At 31.0% G+C, this 24,817-nt stretch overlaps 5 protein-coding genes across 5 annotated transcripts; 2 read left to right on the top strand and 3 right to left on the bottom strand.

The window, feature by feature from the left end:
* Positions 1 to 1,054: 1,054 nt before the first annotated feature.
* On the bottom strand, positions 1,055 to 3,046 carry HELRODRAFT_165541 (hypothetical protein; the record flags this gene model as incomplete). Its single annotated transcript, XM_009032100.1, has 4 exons — positions 1,055 to 1,566; positions 1,622 to 1,908; positions 1,987 to 2,636; positions 2,837 to 3,046. The coding sequence occupies 4 exons, from the start codon at positions 3,044 to 3,046 to the stop codon at positions 1,055 to 1,057; spliced, it is 1,659 nt and encodes a 552-aa protein (XP_009030348.1).
* A 5,833-nt stretch (positions 3,047 to 8,879) lies between these two features.
* HELRODRAFT_165540 (hypothetical protein) lies at positions 8,880 to 9,329 on the top strand (the record flags this gene model as incomplete). Its single annotated transcript, XM_009032099.1, has 1 exon — positions 8,880 to 9,329. The coding sequence occupies one exon, from the start codon at positions 8,880 to 8,882 to the stop codon at positions 9,327 to 9,329; it is 450 nt and encodes a 149-aa protein (XP_009030347.1).
* A 1,124-nt stretch (positions 9,330 to 10,453) lies between these two features.
* On the bottom strand, positions 10,454 to 14,445 carry HELRODRAFT_189703 (hypothetical protein; the record flags this gene model as incomplete). Its single annotated transcript, XM_009032098.1, has 5 exons — positions 10,454 to 11,097; positions 11,307 to 11,865; positions 12,716 to 13,049; positions 13,255 to 13,323; positions 13,585 to 14,445. 5 exons carry the CDS (start codon positions 14,443 to 14,445, stop codon positions 10,698 to 10,700), a joined length of 2,223 nt encoding a protein of 740 aa, XP_009030346.1. The 3' UTR covers positions 10,454 to 10,697.
* A 3,854-nt stretch (positions 14,446 to 18,299) lies between these two features.
* Positions 18,300 to 18,743, top strand: HELRODRAFT_125265 (hypothetical protein; the record flags this gene model as incomplete). The annotated part of the gene is made up of 2 exons (XM_009032097.1): positions 18,300 to 18,448; positions 18,509 to 18,743. Coding segments are annotated over 2 exons (384 nt in total), but the record flags the coding sequence as incomplete, so codon positions are not given.
* A 1,502-nt stretch (positions 18,744 to 20,245) lies between these two features.
* On the bottom strand, positions 20,246 to 22,509 carry HELRODRAFT_165537 (hypothetical protein; the record flags this gene model as incomplete). The annotated part of the gene is made up of 4 exons (XM_009032096.1): positions 20,246 to 20,457; positions 21,079 to 21,116; positions 21,833 to 21,903; positions 22,441 to 22,509. The coding sequence occupies 4 exons, from the start codon at positions 22,507 to 22,509 to the stop codon at positions 20,246 to 20,248; spliced, it is 390 nt and encodes a 129-aa protein (XP_009030344.1).
* Positions 22,510 to 24,817: the final 2,308 nt, after the last annotated feature.

Genomic DNA, 24,817 nt, shown 5'->3' with positions numbered 1-24,817 from the left:
TTTTCTTATTATATAAGTTGAAAAATATTATTCTATGCAATGTTTCAGAACGTTTATCAATAAACAAACAAAACATTTGCAAAACTATTCAATTAAAATGTTTACATGAAAATAGTGAAGAGTTTATAAAATTTGATTGATGTTCTACCGTCACTGTAACAACTGTTATAAATTATGAATTTGTATACACGAAGAAGATAAACAAGAATAAGAAACTGTGAAACATGCTATTGTTTTTGTCTAGAAATTGTTTTAACTTGATTTGTTTTCTAATTTCATTCATTTTGTGGTCTGTCACAAGATTGTAACGTCTTTATGATCTTCAGATCACTCCACTTCATTCAATTTTGATCATTTGATTTAATAAATAAAACGTTACTACCACAATTACAAAATTATAAGATCCAATGATCAGTTTGCATATACCTTCAAATCTATCCTTATCTATCAAGTTTATTTCAATTATTTTCAATTTAAATTTAATCTTAAAATATAAATTTGCTGTTAAACTGTTTTAAAACGTTGTTGTCATTGAAACTAGCTAAACCTCTTGATTGAAATCCTTTCTAAATGTTACAAAATTTGATTTAAAACTTCAATGTTTCGTGTATTATTTCGATGTTTGATTTTATATTCAGATTGTTTTAATATTTTATTATTAAGCTTCTTATAATTTTGTTTGCTGCTTGCTTTTTGATTTTTTGGTTTTAAATAGAATTATTTTATTTTAAGTAATGAATGCTTTGTGCGAACATTGAAATTTACATTTTATTGCTCTGTGGAATCTTATTTCTTATTTAAAAGTTTTCATGTAATATAAAAGTTACAATCAATCAGCTTAAATTTAATTTTTTTAAATTCAAATATTTAAGATAATACAAAAAAATCATTAATTAATCTCACGAAATCACGAATCATTCTGATTACTTCCTGCCTATGAACGTCTCAAAGCGTTAAAAACATACCAGATTGAAAAACAAAAACTTCCAAAAATTGAAAAAATATGGTGCCAATTGTATTTTCTTTACTATTGTTATTCACAAAGGCGTTACATCTAATTTAGCGAACCAGTTTTGTTATCAACAACAGTGTTCATGTAAAATTTGTATGTGTTTAATTTCTTATGCTCCCAGCAACGCTTGAACAGCAAGTAGACCAGCTCTATGACCTCCACTCCACTTGCCACGGTGATGCCCAACCAGAGGGACAACATTCCTCCCACTGCTCCAATCATCATGTCATCTGTGTATACAGGTTTGTCCGTTTGAAAGTAAGGAAAGTTTTGTTTCATCACAAATTTGATTTTGAGAAGGGATTCAGGCATTACGGTTAAGTTTAGAAGAGATGTTCTGTCGCGTTTGTTAGCCAGGATTTGTTCGTAGTAATTCACGTATCTTGCTCTTACTCTAGGGTTATACATGCACCCACGATTAATAAAAAATTTTTCAAAGAGATCAAGCTGCACAGAAGATTGTGGCCAACTTGCTGACGTGAGGAAAGATTGATATGACATTTCATGACAAGGCATCAGACAGTTGTTTACACAATTTACAGTTTTCGTTGCATCTGCAATTAAAAAATAGTTTTAGTTTGAAATAATGTTTGAGAAATATTAACTCACTTGAGCCCATTCCACGAAAATCTTTATTCACAATCAAGCTGTTCGTTAGTTTTAGAACTGTGTTTTTAATTAGTTCGATGGCTGAAACGTTTATATTCATATCGAAATAGTAGCAGAAGTTTCCGCAAAATGGTATGTTATCAAATTCATTCTCTGGTACAGTTAACTGGTGCGTAATACAGCCGAAAACATTTTTGGTATATTCTTGTTGGCAGTATTCAGTGCACAAATCGTGAGTATACTTGTCAGAAGAGTTGTAAAAGTGACTCTTGCGCGTACAGCCCAATCTATAATTCAGGGTTTCTTGATAAATTTATTTATTCACAAAAAATATAATACAAAAACGTGTGAAATTTTTTGCAAACTTGTTGTAAGGAGTTTTCAAGCGATTTCTTTCCGTTTGAACAATTTCCACGATGTTTTCGGTGCCCGGAGCCACGTTGAATCCCCGTTTGAGATCGGGAGGGGTTCCAGGACTGTGCACACTCACTTGCACTCCTCTCGCTTGAGAGCTTGTTAACGCCGATTTAAATGGTATTTGAATAAAATTTGGTGGTCCAACATTCAGTAATACATCTAAACCCCTAATTATATTTGAATGAGAAAAGTTCAAGTCGCCACTTTTAAGCGTGTAACAAGTATGATAATTTACATTCCATCGTTTCGTGAAATTGAAAATGGAACAAGTTTCTTTGGTTTTAAACCAATTTGTTGCAAAAAAACTGCAATCGACGATGAAGTTTGGGCAGTCGTTGGACTTCAGCATTTCTTTATTCAAATTTATTATGTAACCAGTTACTGAATTCATTTCGTTGAACGTGTTGTTTATATATGCAGCAGAGTTTGCGTCGAATATATAAATCAGTCCAGTCTTTTTAATATATTCATAAAAACGATCTTGAATTGAATTTAATGCTGCTAAATAATTGTCAAGAGAAAATTCTTTTGATTGACTTGTAGCGAATGGATCAATGTTGCATAACGTGATGTCCGGAAACAAAATATTCTGTCCAATCTGAAAATTAAATTTTAAAATTATTTTTATTTGTCGTAGCAAAATTAGTAGCAACAATTCTAAAAAGCACTGTTATTTGTCAATTCTTTGAATGTGCGTCCTTTAAAAGGAGTTTATTTAAATCCTGAACCAATGGATGAAACCGACATTGCTGTAAAATAAACATGCGAGTGTGAATATGTACGAAGAACTGCACGAACGTTTTCTCCGTACTCTGTGGTAACAGGGTAGGAGTAGTAATCGGAAAACAGCTTGTCCAGTCTCATAGTCATGTATGTTGAAGACCCCAGCAATAAAATCAACCAGAGCAACTTTAAAAATTTATCATTTGACTTGAACAGTTTAGATAAACCCCTTATGGAAGTATTTTCTCCATATTTCTGAATTTCTAATTTCAAGGCATTTATCATTCTGCTAGAAATAAAAAGGTATTTATATAGCGTACACAACAGAGTATGACAATAGTTTTGTTTAAGTTGTTCTAACTCGCATGCAAAAAAGGATATTAATGATTAAGTCACTAAACAATTTTTTAAATGTTTTTAATACCTCGTTAAATATATAAATGAAAAAATTAGATTGATCGATGTAATTAAACAACTTTTCACGATTCTATTTCTATATTTTAATCGTGCTTTGTATACTTTTCAAAAAAATACTTTTATTCGTTTTATCAGAAAAACAATCAAAGGTTTAACATATATGAAAAAATGCACACAATGAAAATTAAATAGTTAACTTATGATGATAAAAGAAACAAGTTTATAACGTGATTTATGATTAAGTAAAAATAAAAAAACCATTCAGACGCAATGAAGAGGGATGAATGACGGTTGAAATAAATACATGTACGTACATAATTCACAAGTGATCAAACATATCGGAACGTGCGTGCAGTTATTTGTGGTGTTGATAAATAGAGAGAAAGAATAAAGAAGGAGAGGGAGAGAGGAGAGGGAGAGAGAAAGAAGAAGAGAAAAAAAAGAGAAAGAAAGAATATTGTATGCATCGGCGATGTTAGTTCATATAAACATGGGCAGGCGTCACAAAAAAAAATCTATTGAAATATAAGCCTCAAAAACCATGAAATGTCCGAATTAAAATTTAAATGTACATTTATACACAGATAGCAGAGAAGCTTTTTATTTTACCAGTGCAAACATAACCAGATATCGTTTCAAAGACAGGTACAACGTGTACGTACATGTATGTATGCAAATGCACAAATGAACGTTTTTTATAATTTGTTCAATTACAACTAATCGAATGTATATGATTTTTAAAAAAATATAGGTTTGCTCAGCTAACATCAGAATATTTTTAAAAAATTTTAGATGATTTGAAATCAATTAATATATAAAAAAGAAATGATTATATGAAATGGGAAAAAATAGTTTGTTCAATTTCAATCTGAGTGTTTTGTTGGATATATATAAATAGAATAAAATAAGTATAATACTTTTTTTATAAAAAATAATATTAGTTGAAAGAGTTGTTAACAAATATCTTGATTTATTCCCTAAACTAAAGTTAGCAAAAAGATGTTCATGTTCACTTCATTTAGGTTACTGCCGACGCCGACAATAACAGAAATCTCTTTTACCAGAGTAGAGAGGAACTGAACCTTGGAAGTGCAAGGTCACAATTCTTGAAGGACTCCCAACTAAGAGGACTTTAATTATTTAAAGTATTTCAAAATTATAGAAACAACATAAAAAATAATATTTGTTGTTTATGTTTATTGCAAGAGTTTGCAACATATTTTGATATTTTTACATTTTAGTATTAAAAGCGAAGTTATAAAAACGAAAGAACATGTTTTGTCACAAACCCAAAATTTCAATTTCTGTTGCGTCTTGCTGCTCTGTTGAACCTTTACAACTTCTGTGCAGGTCGGTTCGGTTGATGCTGGTTGGGCCACTAAATTTTGTTCCTTTCGTGAGCTATGGTTAGGGTTATATATGTGTTCAAGACCGTAGCTAGGATTATTTTTTCGGGAGGAGAGGGGCTGTCGGGATGCAGAAGTAACCATCGGCTGTGTGATTTTTGGGTTCACGCCAAATTAGTGGAATTCCATAACTTAAAGAAGTTTTCAAACCTCTGCTCCAACTTTTTAGTCCTTCTACACATGTCCTGCATAAAACATGAGATGCCCATGGTTTATCTTGATCACCTAATTTTTTTTAAATATGCATGATACATTTTTTTCACAAGTCCACTGATGGACAGCCTTTGCTTCTGAGGCGTGTATCCTGATTTTCACAAATATGAATGGGGAGAATTCAAACAACATTTTCTGAAATCGAACTAGTAGTGATGTTAAATCAAATAAATTAAAATGAATAGAAATTTCAATACTAAATAATGAATTTATTTTAATTAAACCGGCAGGCCTAGATTTTGGATTATATAAGCAATTTCATATACACATGTGTGTGTCTGTGTGCATACAACATTATCCATGTGGGTAATGAATATATACACAGATTTTGTTGCACATATATTGGATTATATCATTGAAATATCAGACGTTATCTGGATTATATAATTTATTTCAGTTGTTTGATGTTGTAAGCCATTATTTTGGAATTATGAAAAAACTGTACGTGATAGAAAAAAAATGGATTACATATTTGAAATCAGCAAATTGAAATCTATTAGATAAAAGTTTCATTTTTGAAACATCTGATATCATGCATACCAGTGAATTGGTGCAAATTTAATAACTCACAAGCTGACAATGAATAATATTTATAAAGATCATCTGTGATTGTGAGTGTGTTTGTTTGTGTGTGTGTATCCTGAATATATAGGCTTCAAATGGGTTGACTAAGCTTTGGGCGGGTTGGGAATTGAACTCCTATCTCTTAGAAAATACTCCCATTGGCAGTGGGTGTGTCACACTACGGTTAGTCAAGTCCTTCTTCTGGCTTTCACGTAGCGAAGCTGTTTAACAGGAGAGGGCGACGTCGAGTAACTGGCGTCTTAAACATTCGTTCCAGGCAGGTAGTGCTTGTTAAGCTTGTCTGGCCATCCACCAAGGAAAGGGAAACTCTGAATACAAACTTTCGCTGCCTTGCGGCCATTTGTGGATAAGGCTATGGAAGTAAATCCAAACAGAAAATCACATTTCGCATTTAAGAAAAAAGAGCGAGCAACCCTAACAAAAATAATTACGGCACTAAAGAGCACTAACGAGAGCGCAGATTTCAAGTCTCTAGTGGCACCTGGGGACTACCATTTTCCGAGTCCCGCCAACCACACATCTTAAGGGGACCTGCACTAGCAATAATTGGCATGAAACAAACGTAGAACGATACTGCAAATTTCGAGTTTCTAGTGGCATTTTCGAAAAATGTCGGTATTCTAAATTTTTCTTTTATGTGATTTGTTAGAATCCTTATCATCACTGACATAGCAGTGCAGTTAATTGGTTAAAAATATGGTTTTATTGATGTATTTGTGTTAGAAACATCAAAGAAATCTACGTTTATGTACGTAACGTAAATATATTTAAGCGCATTTCCTTAAATTTATTATTATTATGAAAAAAACATGGGCGAAGACAAAATGTCCCTATGCCCGCAACACAATATTAACTACAAAATTTTAACACATAAACAATGTACATGAAGATATGTTAATATGTTCTGTTCATACATAAAGTTCAAACAAAAATAAAAATATAAACAAAAATGTAAGAGAATAATTTTTATTATTAATTCAACTACATATAATATATATATATATATATATATATATATATATATATATATATATATGTATAGTTGTATACAGACATTTTTTCATAAAAATTCCAATTTCAAATAATCATATATATCGTCCTCTCTTGAAGACAATCATGTCAAAACAAACATTTATACATCATACCATCATTATTGAATTACTATTTCAATATTCGTTATGGGTGCGTAAAAAGCAAAAAATATTGGGCAAGGGTTGACAAAATTCGGGACTGTCTCACCTAATTTAAGAGTTATAACACTTAAAAAATTGTTTCATCTAACTAAAATGTAGTTTAAAGCCATATTCGTTGCTGTTAATTGCGCTGTGAATACGATACTGGTTGAGATGATCGTTGCACTATTATACGTGGGTGCATGTGAATGGTTTCATTTTGTTCCATCAATCTATATTTGAATGTATGTTCCATGTTTTTAGTGAATGATATAAAATTTTATTTTGGCGTGTTTTTCATCTTTTTCATTTTATTTCAATGAAACGACTATTATCGTTTTATGAATGACTATTTTATTGATTATTTTCCAAATAAATCATTAAAATTTTGATCGGTTTTAAATGCTTCCAAATTTCATTTTTGAAAATTGTAAATATATAACTTGTTAAATGTTACTTAATTGGAGTAGATGCATATGTTAAAGTTTGAGATAAAAATTTGACGATGGTTTATATTAAAGATCCTAATTTAAATTGTATTTCTCCCAATAGTTCATAGAGGCCTTTGGATGGTAACAAGGCCAAATTTAAAGATGGGTCCGAGACCTCCAAAAAGGAAAAAAGACCACATTGAAGATAAAGGTATTTATTTGCATTTTACTGGCTGTTGTGAAAGAAGGTTAGCCAGCCAACAATTAAGTCTATACCTTTTTTTGCCTCTACTTTATATCCGGCCTTAGATGAAGATGTTCGATAAACCTCCAGAAATGTTCTTAACCCGTTGCATATAACTAGTTCTAAAGTTTTAGCCCCGTTTAAGTTTAAAATCCATAATATCACTAATTTATTTTAACATTGCTAGGTACATTATTACTAAATTATTTTGTTTTGCACTCTATTATATAATTGAATAAAATTTGCATTAATTTAAAAATTTTTATACGTTTTATTAATAATATTTATGACTTATTAAACCTTACTTCTGATCAAAAATTATTTGTAACTACATATATTGCGACATATTTTAGTTAACTTGAATTAATTTGTTTTTATAAATCTAAACACTCTATTACTATACATACTATTATCTATCTTACCTGATTCTAAAACTCTTGATCTCTCTCATAAGTTTCGTAGTCTATGTTTTATCTTTGATTCTAGTATGTCTCTTTCTTTTCAGATTAATAGTGTTGCTAGAAGCTCTTGCTTTCATCTACGTAGAATAAAAAACTTTTGCCTTCTCTTGATGATCCTACTCTTCTCCTTCTTGTTACTTCGTCAGTCTTATCTAGGATTGATTATTGTAACTCGCTCTACTATGGACTCTATACTCTATCCTTTAAGTAAAGCTTTTAACTCAGCTGCTCGTCTATTTGCTCGTGCCCCTTTCTTTTCTCATATATCTCCATATCTTTTTCTCTTGCACTGGCTACCTATAAAATATTGACTAATTTTTAAAATTTGCGCATTTATGTACAAGTCTCAATCTAAATTATTTTCTAAGTACTTATCAGATATATTAATTGAACCTAAACGCTCCGGTTTACAATCGTCTTCTTTCTGCTAATTTTCTGTTAATTTAGGAAAAATAAAAATTTTCAAATAACTGTTCATAGATGGTTTTTTTAATAAATCACATTTTTTCATTCTATCAATCGCAGAGATGCTTGCATATTATTTTATGCTTGTCAATTAATTTTTCGTGAACGCGCAAGCACTGCATGATACGCATATGATGGTCTTTAAATTTCCGACAGACAGTATTCGAACCAGGCTGATCAAACGCTAAATAATTGGTGCAAACTTTTGTGTTTTGAAAGTTGGAGAACTGTCCAGTCGACATTTTTTCATTGGTTCCAAGAGGAAAAATGAATGATTGTTGAATTGATGATCCGTTGGACTTAATTTTTGATGCCAAGAACCTGACTATATTATAACGTTACAATTATTTAACTATTTTAATTTGTTACAAAATTAAATAAAAAATGTTAATAAAAAATAAAAATACATAAATTAACAATGAACTTAAATTAATTATTTAAAAATTTCGTTTAAATTTATTTGGAAAAAATAATCGTGACTTCATTTCAACATCGTGACGTCGTCCAACATTTTTTAAATTTCAATAAATGCATCTTTTATTTTTCCCTTCAACGTAATTCAACCAATAACATATATTCTTTTGTTTACGTTTTTTATTACTTAAAAGAACATACGTTTTTTAAAAGCAAAAAAAAATGGTTATACGCGGGTAAATTATAAATAAAAAAAAATATTATTTATAAATTTGTGTTACATTTAGTTCTTGATTCAAATTCTACTAACATGGAGATGTGCGTCTGGCAATTTGTAATCGTCGCCTGTCTTGCTGTTACTACCGAACCAAATAAATTTAAACATAGAGCACCTCTAAACAAGACTGTTAGAAAGATTAGGGATAAGTCTGGAGCCAGTGAAGAGAATTTTCATCCCATCCTCGTTAAGAAAGTTGAGCCTGAAGATGCCGGCACTTACGGTGAAGAGGACCAAAGTGACCAAACTGAGGAGGAGGAGGATAAAAAGGGTGGGAAAACAAAGAAAGAGAAAAATAAAACGAAAAAAAGTGGCAAAACAAAGAAAAGAAATGAAAATAACGAAGAAGAAAACGAAAAAATGTGGAGACCGACTAGAAGAAATGAAACAGTCGCTACATGGCAGACAGGCAAACTTGCTGGAATAGTGGCTTTCCTACTGATTTGCGGGATTGTAGTTAATGAAAACATTTTAATGAAATAACATTATATACATTTTCAGTTCTATTTTTTTGAATATACCACACAATTTTTTAGTTCAAATTCGATAATTTTAAAAAATCACACACAGTTGACAATAAAATTAACGCCTAACTTGCATGCCAACGAGAAAAAATTAAAAAAATTGGAAAATTGATTTCGATGTTTGATTTTAGTTAGACACCTCTAAAGTTATATTTGTGTCAATGCCAACGAAGGTAGCTGATTTTGAAAATCAAGTTCCAGTGTGTGATCGATTATGTAACATTTCAAATCGCTTTCACTCGATTCCGATTCAAAACTTGAACAACTCAGAAACGTCAGCACCAAACACACAGTGAAACAACATATTAATTTAAACAATTGATAGAACTAAAAATTTATGAAAAATTATAATTTAACTTCCAAGTATATTATAGTTATCTGCTTTGGCTTTTATTTATTATAAAAATATTGTTAAAATTTACAACATTTATAATCAGAGTGTCGGAGTCGAAATATGCGAAACAGGATATTTTTCCGGGCTCCAACACCCTGCTTGTAATTATGCGAACAAATTTTGACTCTTATTTATAATTTATTTATTTATAGTTATATAGTTTGCATGATAATTTGTGCTATATATATTTTTTAATGTATAAAAAATGATTAACAACTTCATCTTAATTGTCAGCTACTTAATTGGCTTGATGTTATTAGGTTGGTGCAAATATCAATATTTACCAATAAACATGTCAGATTTCTTATTTTTGAAACAGAGTAGTTTTGCGATAATCATAAAATATGAAACAATTTATTGAATTTACTCAAGGAAGTTGAATTAAAAATTGTATATATAAATTGAGGAAAGTGTATTAGGAAATTTATATTAAAATTAGCATTAAAATTGAACTCAATTCTTATTTTGATTTATTCTTAAACTAAATCCCAGCAATGTAAATAAAATGATTTTTTCCTCATAACACATTATTTTTGGACAAACAATAATAGAAATTGAAGCGATATATCCAAAAAAGAAAACGAAAGTTAGTTTTTGTTCTGAACATTTTAGTGGAGTTTATTCAAATTTGAGTAAGTTGAGAGTATTATATCTTAACAGGTTTAGTGACAAGATTGAAACCAGATAAATTTTACAAACTTTATTAACTTGTTTTAAATTCTACGATATAAATGCTGAAAATATTTCAAGGTTAATTATTCAGAAAGTCTGTGTCTCCATGCTTTTTGCTGAATGTGTTGAAATTGAAAAAAAGTGATTAAAAATGTTTGGAGATTGATAAAACCGCGATAACGTTTTACGACAGTTGTGATTTGAAAAAATTATTCACGAAAATTTATCTCGTCATTGTACATGCACTAACGAATAGCAGCGTTACAGATCGTGCATGTCACGGTCGTGAAGATTGCCAGCATCAGTTTTTCTTGTAACATCAACGCTTTCCACTGCATGCATCTCCAGTTGTTGAACTGTATTGCACTTTGTTGCATTTTCATTTTTAGATCTATTCTTTTTATCGGCCTCAGTTTTATTTTCTGTTTCTTTACAGTATTTACAAACTGCATTTTTGTTTTTGTTCTTGACCACATTTGGATAACGGCTTGGAAAGCAGCAGAGCAAGCGGCAGAGTGCTGATGACAAGCATGATTTCCATGGAAACAACATCTTCTTTAGCTCCATTCGAAACTTTTGACCGGTGGCACAGTAGAGAAAGAAGTTGGAGGAGTGGTTAAGGAACATCAGCATTTCTGTGAGGGTCGAAGCTAGCAGGAGGCTATGGAATTGATTGAATTTTTAGACTAGAATTAAGTTTTAAATATAAAATTTGTAGTTAATGACAAAAATAAATTGATATTTTAAATTAAAAATATCTTTTATTCATCAATCTATGATTTTTTTGATCTTTTTTTTATCTATTAATTAATTAATATGCTGGCTTGATATTTTTGAAAAACTGCTTTCATGCTAATTTTAAAAACAAACTTTGCGTGCGTACGAAACTCTTCATTCTCAAGAATTTCACTTTTGTTGTAACCATCAGTTCTGTTTCCACTCGCCACATCATGCATTGCACTGCCTGCATGACTATTTGACCAGTAGACGAGGATGAAGTAGATGTTCCGGGGCAGAGTCATGATGATGAAGGCGAAGGAGATTGTGAGCAACATGATGCTTAGCATGCATTTCGTTTCGTTCTGTTCCTTGCTTGATGTCCGATCAGTCAATGATAACGTACTAGTCGTTTGGTGAATTAATTTAGTTTGGTGATGCAAAGTGTGAAGTTCATGTGCGGTGCTGCACTGCGGCGAGTAAAGAACTGGAGAGTAAAGAACTGGGAAGTGAGGATTTTTAATTTTTTGATTTAGCAATGTTTCTGTGGTTGAAACTGCTATTTGTGCTGTTGTGATAGGGCTACAAAAATGATTATTTGATTTGCAGTAAATTCCATCTAATAAACTGTTTGGAATTCTTTTGTGGTACTGTTGTTTTTGTTGTTTCTGGCAAACTTCCATAGAGCCAAAATTTGAGATTTCTTTTTGCTCTATAGGTGGAGTACACAGGTTGTTAGCAGTTATAAAAAATTTAGTTTTTGGAATTTTTTATTTCCATTAAATTTAAAAGTTTAATTGCAATAATGTGTTTGCAAGATATTTTTATGCATGAAATTTGTGAAATTATTCAAAACATCAGATCAAAAAAATTTTTGCCTATTGTCTTAAATTGGAAACCGTCAACCATTAAAAAATGATTTGAAAATGTTGAACATCTTATTTTAAAATCTTTCTTTTTTTTTACTTGTTTTTTTTTTGCCAAATTGCCAGGCAATGTTCTATTTTAATATTGTTACTCACTTTCGATTCACCAAGCCAGCTGAAAATTTCAGAGTGGGTGTGCTTTAGAATAAACTATCTAACAAACGTATTTAATTTGGTAAGGGTTCAGTGAATTATGTCTGATTAATTAATCAAATTTAATTCCATTTCTACATCGAGAAATTCATGATATATCGAGACATCGAGAAACTAAACTAAATTTTTTGGACATTGAAAAACTAATGAAAATTTTTTTGGTGTCGACGATCGGACTTGGTGTCCGTAATTAAAAATTTAATTCCCGATATGAAACATCTGAAATTTAAAATCGGAACTTCTTAGTACACTGGTTCAGTTGTTCCGAAGCGCTCATGTTTATTATTCAAGTCTGCTGAAACGACTAAACACTTGGCTTATTTGTTTGTTAGATATCCCGATGCTATGTAACGCTTGCAGGGTACAGCTAATAAACAACAAAACAAATTTGTAGCATTAAACCAATTTATTTTGCTTGATGTACAATTCCTATTGTTCAAGCTAAGTTTCATTTCATTTGAATTATTTGTAAATATTTCAAACCTTTGTGAAATATTTTTTTAAATCTTGCGTTCAGCTGATGTTGGTGGAGATGAGCAGACGTGGCATCAGAGCGATTGACGGAGACGCTTGACTGGCTGATCATCTTCCACCTCCTCCTCCTGGCAACCATCACACGTCTGATGATCATGCAGTTGAGGCTGATGATCACCACGAATGGAAGGAAGGAATAAAAAATCGCGTCCACCCACGGCCAGTACTTTTGTATGAAGTCCTCGTGCCCTCCCGCAGCCATGCAGCGACTTTTCTTCACGGAAGAGCAGAGGTTCGTGCCTTCCTCGGTTATTTCGTACGTTGAAAACATTTCTGAAAACTCCTAAAAATTTGTAATAATTTTAAATAAAAATATGTTGCAACAATTAATTATCTAATAAAATCAACATATTCAAAATGAATGGTAAATTATACAACTCTACTCTTATATCCACAACAACAGACTGTTATTTTATATTTCCAATACTGTCTTTTATTTGTAAAATTATAACCAACGATAAGTTTACTTAGGTATTGCATCAGATCACCTTCAGTTCTGTAGTCCAGATAAAATGGGCATTTACAGTCAACAGCAGCAGGAACAACAACGATACCACCTACAAAATTTTATTTAATTTATTATCAATTTAGCAATAAGTTCAAGTTTTAATTCAACGCGATAGATAATTAAGGCAACGAGTTATTTTTATTTAAACTTTAAAAAATTTGCAATATGCCAGAAACATGCCAGTTAGATTGGATCGGTGATATGTCTTCGGTTGTAGTAAAAATTGCTCAAACTAATTATTTAATTTTTCTTTTCAACGAAAAAAACTGAAATTGATATGCTCAAAAAAACTTAAGTTAAGCAAAGGAACCTTGAGAGCAGTCCTCCTGCGACACATGGAAGCAGCCCTCAGTGGATGACAAACAGCGATGAATCGCTCCACAGTGACGGCAATGATCAGCCAGACTGACAGGTCACTCATCGAGTAAGAGAAGACATTCAAAGTCTTACAGGCCACATTCGACTGGTCCCTCAGCCAGCCTAAATTCGATCTCTCGCCGATCCACAACTGCAACAGTCCCATCGTCAGCACCAACGTATCCACCACGGACAACACGGACAAATACGTGTACGTGGAAACTCTCCTCATCCTCTTACGAACCAGGACCGATAGGGACAAAGAGTTCCCCAGGACTCCGACGATGTAGATGATTAAAGGGATGTAGGTGAGGATGAAAGTGTTGATGTACGATGCAGTTGGTTCGTCGTAACTGGCATGTGAGATGTCATTGCTGTTGTACGCCTGCCTTGGGTCTGCATGTGTTTGTTCCTCTGAGTTCAGCAGAGTGTAGTTGAATGAGTTACCATCTAAATAACTACAATGATAACCATAAGTGTGGGAGTATTTCACCAAGTTTTTATTGTAACTATCAATTTTAATTCTGCTGCTAGCGTATTCTTTATTATCAATCAAAAAATTAATATTTTCCGTGAAATTTCGATAAAGTTTGATTTTGCATTTTTCACTTTTAGTATGAAAAATGTAAATGAGTTCCATTTGTACAAGCCGATCGAAAATTTTGTTGTTCGGTTTTTCACAAGAATCAGTAAAAGAATTATGCAAAAGGAATGTGTTTAAAGTTTCATTGTCTTTGTCGATGAAATTAAGTAGAAAACTGGGGAGATGTTTTTTGATCATCGGTGCAAGAGTCGCCTGCTTCAAAATTTCCATTGTTCAGTCGCAGTGACGATTGGTTTGTTTAATTATGTTAATTCTGGTTTTGTTGATTCTTTTTAATACTGGAAGCAATATCGTTGGTGGCGAAGAATTAGACGTTTCCCGAGACGGTGCATGTATCAGGCGTCAATTGCGAAGATGGCGAGTTAAAAGTCAGTTCTAGGTTTTCGGTTTGTGGATCATTTCAGCTGTTAATTATATTTCTTTTGTTTTTTCAAATGTTTTTGCGATCAATAAATTTAGCAACTAATTAAATTATCTCGGATGTCTATGTTGAATAAGTTGATGAAATTTGAAATGCTACAAGACTGCATTCTAAGTGGGTAAAAGAAGTCCAATTTTTTATTTACATCTGAAATTGTTTAAAAAATCAACAGTTTTTGTCATCAAAAATTTTAAAGTTTGGATTGTATACAAATAATTTTTTTTATTAAAATCAAATTTTCTGGAGTCTCTTTTCAAATAAATTGGTTATTTATTAAAGAAAATTAACACATACACAATATTGATTATTATATAAAATGTTTTAAAAGTCTCGATAGCAGATAATTATGGATTTTAATGTAAAAATATATAAGAAATAATTATGAATAAATCATGATTTAGTAAAAAAAAACAATTTCAACTTTTCACTCCCACTATAATCATCTTAATTTTTGAACAACAACTTTCATCGAGTTTTCTATTTAAACAGTACTTCTTACATGCCGATAAAGATTTAATCATCAAGTTTATAATATAATAATATAAAGTTGGCTGATCTTAGCTGGTATAACGGGCCTCCAAAGCCGAACCACCACCACCCCCCCCCCCCTGTATCCGCCACTAATTGCTACATTTGTTTCTAAGAATCTTTTTTCTGTTTAATAATGTTAATGCAGTTTAGGCGAATGATTTCTAAACTTTGAAGTATTTTTGTTTACAATGTTTAAACATTCAAAGGTGTTTACCAAATTTATTTGATACGAAAAAAATTATAGAAAATTTAATTTCTTTTTAATTATTTTTATTTTCACGTATTATAGTTTTTTTATTGCGTTTTTTCATTATTGTTTGTTTGAAATACGTTTTTTAACGAAGTCAGCGTTTTAATGTCTCTCCGAAGTAGTGAATAGTACGTGAAATGTGTGAAGAAGCAGTTGGTTGCATCCTAAAAATTTCATGTCGAATGAAATTGTTTTTGAATCAATAATACTCTCTTGTCTTCTTGGTCGTTCAGTTCAGTCTGTTGAGTTTGTTGGGATGCATGTTTGAATGAGGCGTTGTTTGGCTACGTGAAAAGAACTTGAATTTGATTTGTTATGACTTTTAAAAAAAATAAAAAATTACTTGCTGCTTGTTTTTTGGCTTATCATTTGACAGCCAATTTTTTTCATAAAGTTTTAATGAATGTCCATCCTCATTAGAAGAAAATTGACAGGACGAAATTTTTTTGCAACAAGATTGGTGCCATATATATATATATATATATATTTTTTTATATATATATATGCAGTAATTTATTAAATCTACCAAATGGATAGTTTTTTTTATCACATTTCTTAATATTTCGAACCAAATTCTTGTCGTCATTATTCATTTTAATAACGTTAAAATAATGTACAGTTTTTCAATTCATTCTCGAGTGTATAGGATCTATTTCGATTTATATATATATATATATATATATATATATATATATATCTATATATATCTGAAATATATCGAAATGTTGATTGACAGATCATCGATTTTTTTAAAAACTGGCCTACGATCAGATCGGGGAAATTTGTTAGTGGTCTCGGTTACTAAATTAAAGATTGCATCAGGTAGTTTTGCAGTTTATGGACCAAGGCATTGGAATGAACTTCCATATTTTTTGCGCCGGTCTGGTCTGACACTTCCCCAGTTCAAAAGTCAATTGAAGACATATCTTTTTTCCTTGTAGAAAATTGCCATAGTTGTAAAGCGCCTATGACAATGTTTTTAATAGGCGCTATATAAATGATCATATAATAATTATAATATATAAATATATATATACATATTTATATATACAATTATTGATGAAAATCACAGCATGTTCGGCGTTAGTTAATTTCCAATTTAACTTTTCTATTTTTCTAATGGTTGATCGTAAATTATTTTCAAGTTTCTTTAGTTCAAAACCAAAATTTTGTTTGTTTTATGCATAATAGAACAGAAAATCTTTTTTCGGTATTCCTATGCCATCTTCGGTGTTCAAATTGATATGTTTTGGTTGTGCTCAGATATCAAATATTTTTATACTGTGCTTATTTATTGGTTAATTGTTTATCCAAAGTGAATATTTAGTTTTAAAATTTTTCGACATCGATAAATATAACATTTTTATTTGTTTTCATTGTCGATAAATATAACATTTTTATGTGTTCTCATTATCGATGATTCTTCTGTTTCTAAATTTATTGGTGGGAAGAATTCCAATTGCCCGTTGTTGAATATTTATCATCGAATGTCTTTGTTCTATGAGTATTGATTTGGCTAGTCGTAAATAATCATGGTTGTTATTGTAATGTAAGATTTCAACATTGTCGTCCAGGATTTGTCTAGTAATTTTAGTTACGTGTTTCTCTTTTATGTCATTCTTTATAACGCCAGTTTGTACGTGCATCGTGAGTCTTTTCGATAACTTGGTCGTCGTCATACCAATATATTCAGAATTATGGAATCACACATATATAATTAATGGCGATTGTATTGTAACTGAATTTGATTGACTCGCACTATCGTCAAGTTCACGTAGGTTCACTGATTTTTTGATAGTTTTCTCTACTTTTTGAACGTTCATTTAAATGCCTACAGTAACAGAAACATGAATCGTCCGCTAATCTAAGAAACAAGCTCGATGTCGCACGGTCGGCAGCAATTCACAGCGCAACCCCATGATCCGCTACTCCAACCTCGCTACTTTTACAACTCGTGCAGTGCCTACACATCACTTGTTTTACAATCGACACCTTTTACAATCAAAAAATCCTAAGTTCTACAAAGGTGAAAAATATTTCAAAGATAACAAAGAATTAAAAATAACAATCAATTGAAATTAAGAAATAGAGAGCAATGACCATTCCAGCGGATATGACAATATATATATATGTATATATAATAGTAAAAAAAATAAGAAGTTGTTATGATAGGATTATAATTGATAATTAATGTAAAAATAAAATTGCAGTTATAATAATAGTGATAATTAGAACTAACATAGAACTTAGCGTGAACAAGTGAATTAAAGCATGTACGTACGTAGAAAGTTTAATAACGAATTAACAAAGAAACAAAGAAAAGTGGAGATGACTTAAGTCAAAGTCGTTTCTTGAGTATATAAAGCAATTAGATGGTTGAAATTTCAAAACGTTTTCAGACTTCATCAAGTACGGTGTGAAATAAAATTTTTGAGATTTTATTGTTTATCTATCGAAATTATTTGGATAATTATTTTGTGATCTACTGCAACACAATTCCAAAAAATGTCAGCTAAAAACGTTTTTTTGAAAAATATTGATATGAATCCAATATGAAAAAATGGATTCTTGAAATGCATGAGGAAGTGGAGAAAATAAAAAAAATATAATGGAAAAAGCAAAACAGATGAACGATATGCCTTGTACATGGTCTGCAATGATCGCGTTACCAGCATCATTGTTCACCTCACAAGAACTTAAAACAGTTGATGCCACAAATACGATAAGCAAACCAGAAACTGATGGCACATCAAAACGGAAAGGCAGTGTTGATTATGGAATCGCGGTGGAAGAATTGAATGAACATTCTAAAAATTTTGCTTTTCGTCTGGAGTGTTTTCGTTTGATGAGAATGCAAACTCAGAAGATGCAGAGAAAGAAGAAATGAAAAAATGGATTCGTGAAATGCAAGAGGAAGCGGAGAAAATAAAAAAAATTAAAAGCGAAGAAGCCAAACGGATGAACGATACGCCTAGCACGTGGTCTGCAATGGTCGCGTTACCAACTTCATTGTTCACCTCCTCACACAAACGTAAAACAGTTGATGTCATTTCCACAATTACCTTAGTCAGACCAGAAACTGATAGTAGGTCGATATGGATAGGTAATCTTGATCAGGAAACTACGGTAGAAGAATTGAACGAACGTTTTAAAAATTGTGGTGCCATCAGTAGAACGACAATACCGTGTGATAAGTTAAGCGGTAAATCAAAAGGGTTTGCTTACATTGAGTTCCTGGACGCTGATTCAGTTGGCCTCGCTATGACATTTAATTACTCAGTTTTACGCGGACGTAAGATCAAAGTAGCTTTGAATGAAGAGAAACAACATTCCTGTGCTGACGACTCCAGACGAAAAGCAAAAATATTGAGAGGCAGGAACAAGAAAAGGAAGTACAATAGGAAGAGAAAGGCATCAGCATCAAGAAAATAGACAACACTATGCAATAGACACATCAACCAATTTCTGCGACACACCCACCAATGTTTGCACCACCTCCTCCAATGTTTGCAACACCTCCACAAATGTTTGCAACATCTCCACAAATGTTTGCAACACCTGCGCTTGCAACACACGTGCAACATCATTGCCCACAGTATAGGGGAAGATCAATGCGGTATTCTCGCAACAATCCTTACTGACAAAAATTGGTTTTAAATTTTTTACACTATTGGTATTATCAAACTTTACTGTTCTCTTTCAGAAACGTGAGTGGTCGTCACAGTGTATGTGCTTATGTAAACAATAATGTGTGCACTTGTGCGTTTGTATGTATGTATTCACTTTAAAAAAATTGTATCAAAATATAGTAAAAAATGCCAAAAACGAATTATATTCTAATGATAAGCCGAAGCAAAATTTAAGGATGCTGTTGTAGTTTAATATGAGAAATTGTTCAGTTCAGTCTACGTAAACAGCATTTAGATTCTAAATATGGAGAAGATGGTGGTGGTGGTGGTAGAAATGGTGATTGTGATACTCCAAGAGTAATGATAATGATTTGATAATAATATCCAATAAGGATTCGTGTGTGATGATACATCGCAACTGATAAAACTTTGAATGGAAAAGAACAGAAAGAGAGAGAATGAAGAGATAGAGAGAGAGAGAGAGAGAGAGAGTGTGTGTGTATGTATTTTTTTGTATGTATGTGTGTATGTCTGTGTGTGGGCAAATTATCTTTTGATTATTTAAAGATTAAAATCAATGTTTTGCAATGTTTTAAAATATGTATTTATTTTATCACATACGTTTTTGCGTAAAAGTTAAAAAATTCAATTCTTCCAGTACCATAATTACATAACTAACAACATGTTCAGTAGTTGTTATCATGCCAAGTACTTTTCTTATGATGAACAAGTGAATGCAAAGCGGTGAGCAGACGAACGAAAGAACGATCGAACTGAACTTATGAATGATTGATTGATTGAATGAATGATTAAATGAATAAAACAAACGCATGAATTAATAAAATTTATATATATAATATATTTGTATATGTAGAATCTAAGTGAATAACAAATGGAAATTTTTCTAACTCTCGCTTTTATTATTGTACAAATTTGAGTTTTCAAAGTAAAATTTACTGGTATTAAAAAAATAATTGGGAAAAAATACTATCGTTGAAAGAAAATTTTTTTTACAATTATTTAAATGAAATAAAACTCTTAAGATATTTCACATTGTTTTAAAGGTTTTAAAAACCCATTTACAAATGGGAATCGCAAATCCAGGATTATTTCCTTCGTTGCATCTATTTTTCTCTAAAATTGGCTTACAGATTTTAAAAATTTATTTCGACGTGAACCTCATACTACAACTACCATCAGGGCAGTGAATGAAACTGCTACCGCGTTTTTGTACCAGGGGTATGGTGTGACATTTTTCGGAAGTCTAAGGGCTTTACGACTATTTTTTAGCCAACCCATGTCTAGTGGCAGATCCATGGAGATGCATTCCACACCAGGAAGTGAGCCGAAAATATGATTGTCAAATACAAAACCTGGAAAATCATACTCACCTGCCGAAATATGGTAACTGGCAAAATAATGATCAAATTAAGAATTTTGAAAGTCACCCGACCCCCTGCAAAATTCTAATTCCGCCACTGCCGATATTTTTACTGAATCCTCTTATTTTAAATGTGTAACTTTATTACAGCTTCTTAATAATATTTTATCAATAGAACACTCAAAATTTAAGAACTAAAATATAGGATAAAACAGAAAACAGATTTCAATTCCGATGCTAAACCTCAGTGCTGCCATTGTATGTAAATCATTTTTATAGGAAATATACAACTAATAGCCAACAAAAAAAAGACCTCCATTTCAAATATCTAGAATTCATATATTTGAATTTAAAGTTCAATGGTTTAGTGGGAAGAGTGTTGGATGACGACACAAATGAAATTGATGTTGATGCTGGGAATTTGCGATAGCATTGTGGTGGTTAATTATTGGCATGGTGTGGCAGTTTTATATTTATTATAATTTTTAGTTTTTTTTCCTATGATTAATATTATTGTCAGATCAATTCGGAAGTAACTTGTTTGAAAAATGTGAAATCGTCATCTTAAAATGTGCTGCATACAGGTTCCTGCTGACACATTCCCAATGGAACATATTTTAATGAAATGAACCTCTAACACGTTTGCATCGGTAGCAGGCTATGAAGCGGCTGTTAAAATATTGACAAATATGACGTTACGACGGGCATGCCAACGTATTTATGATGAAATAACAACGTCATCGAAATTTGGTTAACAGAATATTACAATTTTATGAGCTGAGCAATAAAATTTAACATTCGATTCTATTACAACAGACAGTGAGTGTTTTCATTAAAAGACAAGCGCATTTATACTTGCACATTCATTTACAGTTTCATATCTATAAGCAGTATGTCATCATGGGCGAGATTAGTTCTGAAGTATTGTCGGTTAAATTTTGTTCGCTGACTTGGTTCAATGCAGAATGACATACAGCTTTTTGTCTGTGGAGCGGTGGCTGAGCAGAGGCGTGCATCTTGGCGTGTTGACGTGTGCTATGCTGTTCTATGCTGTGCAGTCATGTCGTGCCAACAAATCAGATCTATTGATTAGCAAAAAATTAATGAAATCTTAAAATAAATAATTGAAAATTAAAAAATATTTACGTTTGAAAGCTATGTTTTCACAAGACAATGTACGTAATGGGAAAGAAAGAAGGTTAACATAATGAAATATTTATCATTTATAATTTTACTATTTCGTTTTCCTGTGATATTTAAAACTTTTTAATGTAAATTAGAGGTTAGAAATTAAAATGACGAAAAAACATTGCCATTAAAATATCATGAGATTAACAAAAAAGATTGGTTGAAACTTATGGAGGGCACATTTTTCTGTAACAAACCTGGAATTTAGTACATCAACCGTGAGGGACAGCTGAGATGGAAGGTGTCCACACACTACCTCCTTCCAACGCTTTATTCAATTTTTTTCATTTTTTATTCATCTTGGAAGATTTCCTAACTTTTCACGCTTTTAGTTTAATTAGTTTGTTTGCAGTGATTTAGTATTTCTGATTGATTGTGAAATTCTACGACTTTAATTCCTCCCAACCGTCATTTGCCGTTATAATCAGCGTCTGTGGACTTTGCATTTGACACTGGCAGATCCATATAATCATTGAAACAGATTTTTTTTTCAAGAGTCTGTATCAAGCACCAGTTAAATCTTTGCAAAATGATTCTTTTTTTCAAATTACTCCCCCCAATAAATAAATAAATAAATACTTTGAACAGGTTTGTTGATTATCTTAAATTGATTTCGATTTCATCTGTCAATGTTTGCAAAAAGTTTAACTGACAGTTTTAAGTTTTTTTTTTTAAATTCTTTTCATATTTTTAAGAATTTCCAAACCAAAATTTTTTCAATATTAATGAAAAATTAAAAACGACTTCCTGTTTTTGCATTTACATTTTCTGGATCAGCATTTAACTACAATTAACTACTACCTACATAAGCTTTGCCGTTGCTCTTCACAGTTGTAGTTAACTGTGCCTTAGATTGCAACATTTCAGGTGACATTCTTTATCATATATGGTATGTAATTGTTTGAAAAAAAAGATTTTTAATTTAAAAAAATTTTTCCATTTATTAATTCAAATTTAATGATGAATGAACCAGTTAACAATGTTATCCACTGACTGTGAGAATGACAAACTTTGACTGTTTCAATACGAATAAACAAAACACAAGACAGATGTTAATGATTTAAATAAATTTAAAATAAAAAAAAGAATTAAGGTGAAAATTGAAAATTTTACGAATTTATACTGCAAAGTATGAAGTGAACGGTCTATTTCTATTCATTTTTCTTATCAGAATGTTAAAAGCAGAATTTTTTGAAAAAAGTTTTTGAATTTCTTAAATATTTAATTTGAATAAAAGAAACCAGTATGATTTATTTGCAGTGATGCCAGTAAAAAAATTTGTATGGAAAATAAAAGATGAACAAAATTCTATTAATCAATGAAACTAAATTTCTGCTGTTACAAATTGTTTGTTGATAAAAAAAAACAAACAAAATTAAATAATCAAAGTTGATACAACAAAATCAACTTTATAACTCATCTGTAGTATTGTATGTTTAGTTAATATTATGACAAAATTTCAAAAGAAAGAGCGATCAGTTACATCAGTTACCGATGACAATCTCAACATTAAAATGTATCAGTCAGCATTTTTTTTTCTTCCAAGCATATTAGCACCTAACAGCTGTATGAAACGTTTGTTTCCGTGAAATGAGAAAAAAAAACTTCTGAATTAAAATATTGAAAATCTTCAACTTCTCAAATAGAATAAAACATGTGAAATAAAAATGCGCCTTTACAAAGTAAGAGAGCGAAATTGCCCCATTATGTTCCAACCGTTGCAAATCCATGTAACTGTGTCAGGTAATGAACAGAATGTTAAGAGTTGTTTAACATTCTCATGGAAATAATTCCTTGATTTTGCCACTACATTTAAAAATTTTCATCGCACCACTGACGGATTCAGGGAGGGTTGGGCCACGTAGCCCTGCCCCCGTTATTTACATAGATCTTATTTTGACCATTATATAAAAATAAATTGTTAACTTATTGATAAAATCTTTTTCTATATGAAAGAAGCAATGTTTTTAATAAATAGTTTGACAAAAATTTGCTATAAAATAAGGTATGCAACATTTTCATATCAAATCTCTCTTCTGTCACCAAAGTTTTGGCCAGCCCTTTCCCAAAAAATTGTCGGAATCCGTCAGTGTAACAGCTATCAAAATGACTGGTCTTAATATTTTTTATTTGGAAATGTAAACATTCATGCTGATATAACATATAAATTGAGAATTTTTGAAAATTTATTTTAAACTTTCAATCTTATATTTTGATATTTTAATGTATAATAAATAATTTCATTTAAAATTTTTGATTTTAAAACTGGAAATAAATGATAATTTAACGTTGATAAACACATACAAAATATTCAAATGTTTCTATAATTTTTATCAAGTGCTTTTCAAATTAAAATGACATTTCTTAAAAATTTATTTGATTTGCATTTTTTTTGGAAAAAATGAAAAAGTAATTATATAAATTTGATTAGATGCTGATGTTTAGATGGATGGAATGTGGAGAGCGCATGCCATCTCTTTCATCATGTACTTTTCAAATTCTCATTTGTTTCAAGTTTTTCGGTTTTTTAAGAAATTAATTTAAAAAATTGAAATTTATTTTTTGTACATTTTAAGTTTTTAAAAAATGGAAACATTATAATTTTTATGTACGTGTGTTAGCATGTATGTGTGAATGTGTGGTTATTTATGTGCTTCAATGTATGTATGTTTGCATGTGTGTTTGCATGTGTGTTTGCATAAAGTTTTGTATGCGTGTTAGCTCAACGAGAATAAGAAAAATAATTTTAGATAATATTAAACGTTACAATTTGATTTTGATTGAGCAGAATTTTCAATATTTTAAAAAATCCATAACATTTTCAACAAATGTTCAACAGAAACATTTTTATCGCGAGTATAAATTTCTACCACAAATCTCAAAGAACTAAAATTGATCCCAACATTTCAACACTGACAAAAACAGTTTGGTTGACAACCAAAAACTTCAAAAATGAATCAAACAGTTTTCGATAGCAGGCGTTACAAATATTTCTGATGGACAATATTATGTTTCAACAATTCTCATGTGACGCTTTTGCATGGAGAATTTTTTGAGTGACTTTGAAATATTTAGCCTACTCGTTTGCTTTCCTATCCTTTTGTTTTCATTTGAAAGGAAAAGTTGTTAATATAATTTCATCGTGTTGTTGTAACAACTCTTGCATTGTATCAAAAAGGAAT

Source organism: Helobdella robusta (genome assembly GCF_000326865.2).
Source record: "Helobdella robusta unplaced genomic scaffold HELROscaffold_8, whole genome shotgun sequence".
In the NCBI taxonomy this organism is placed as follows: Eukaryota; Metazoa; Annelida; class Clitellata; order Rhynchobdellida; family Glossiphoniidae; genus Helobdella; species Helobdella robusta.
This window is presented reverse-complemented; position numbering and strand designations above follow the sequence as displayed.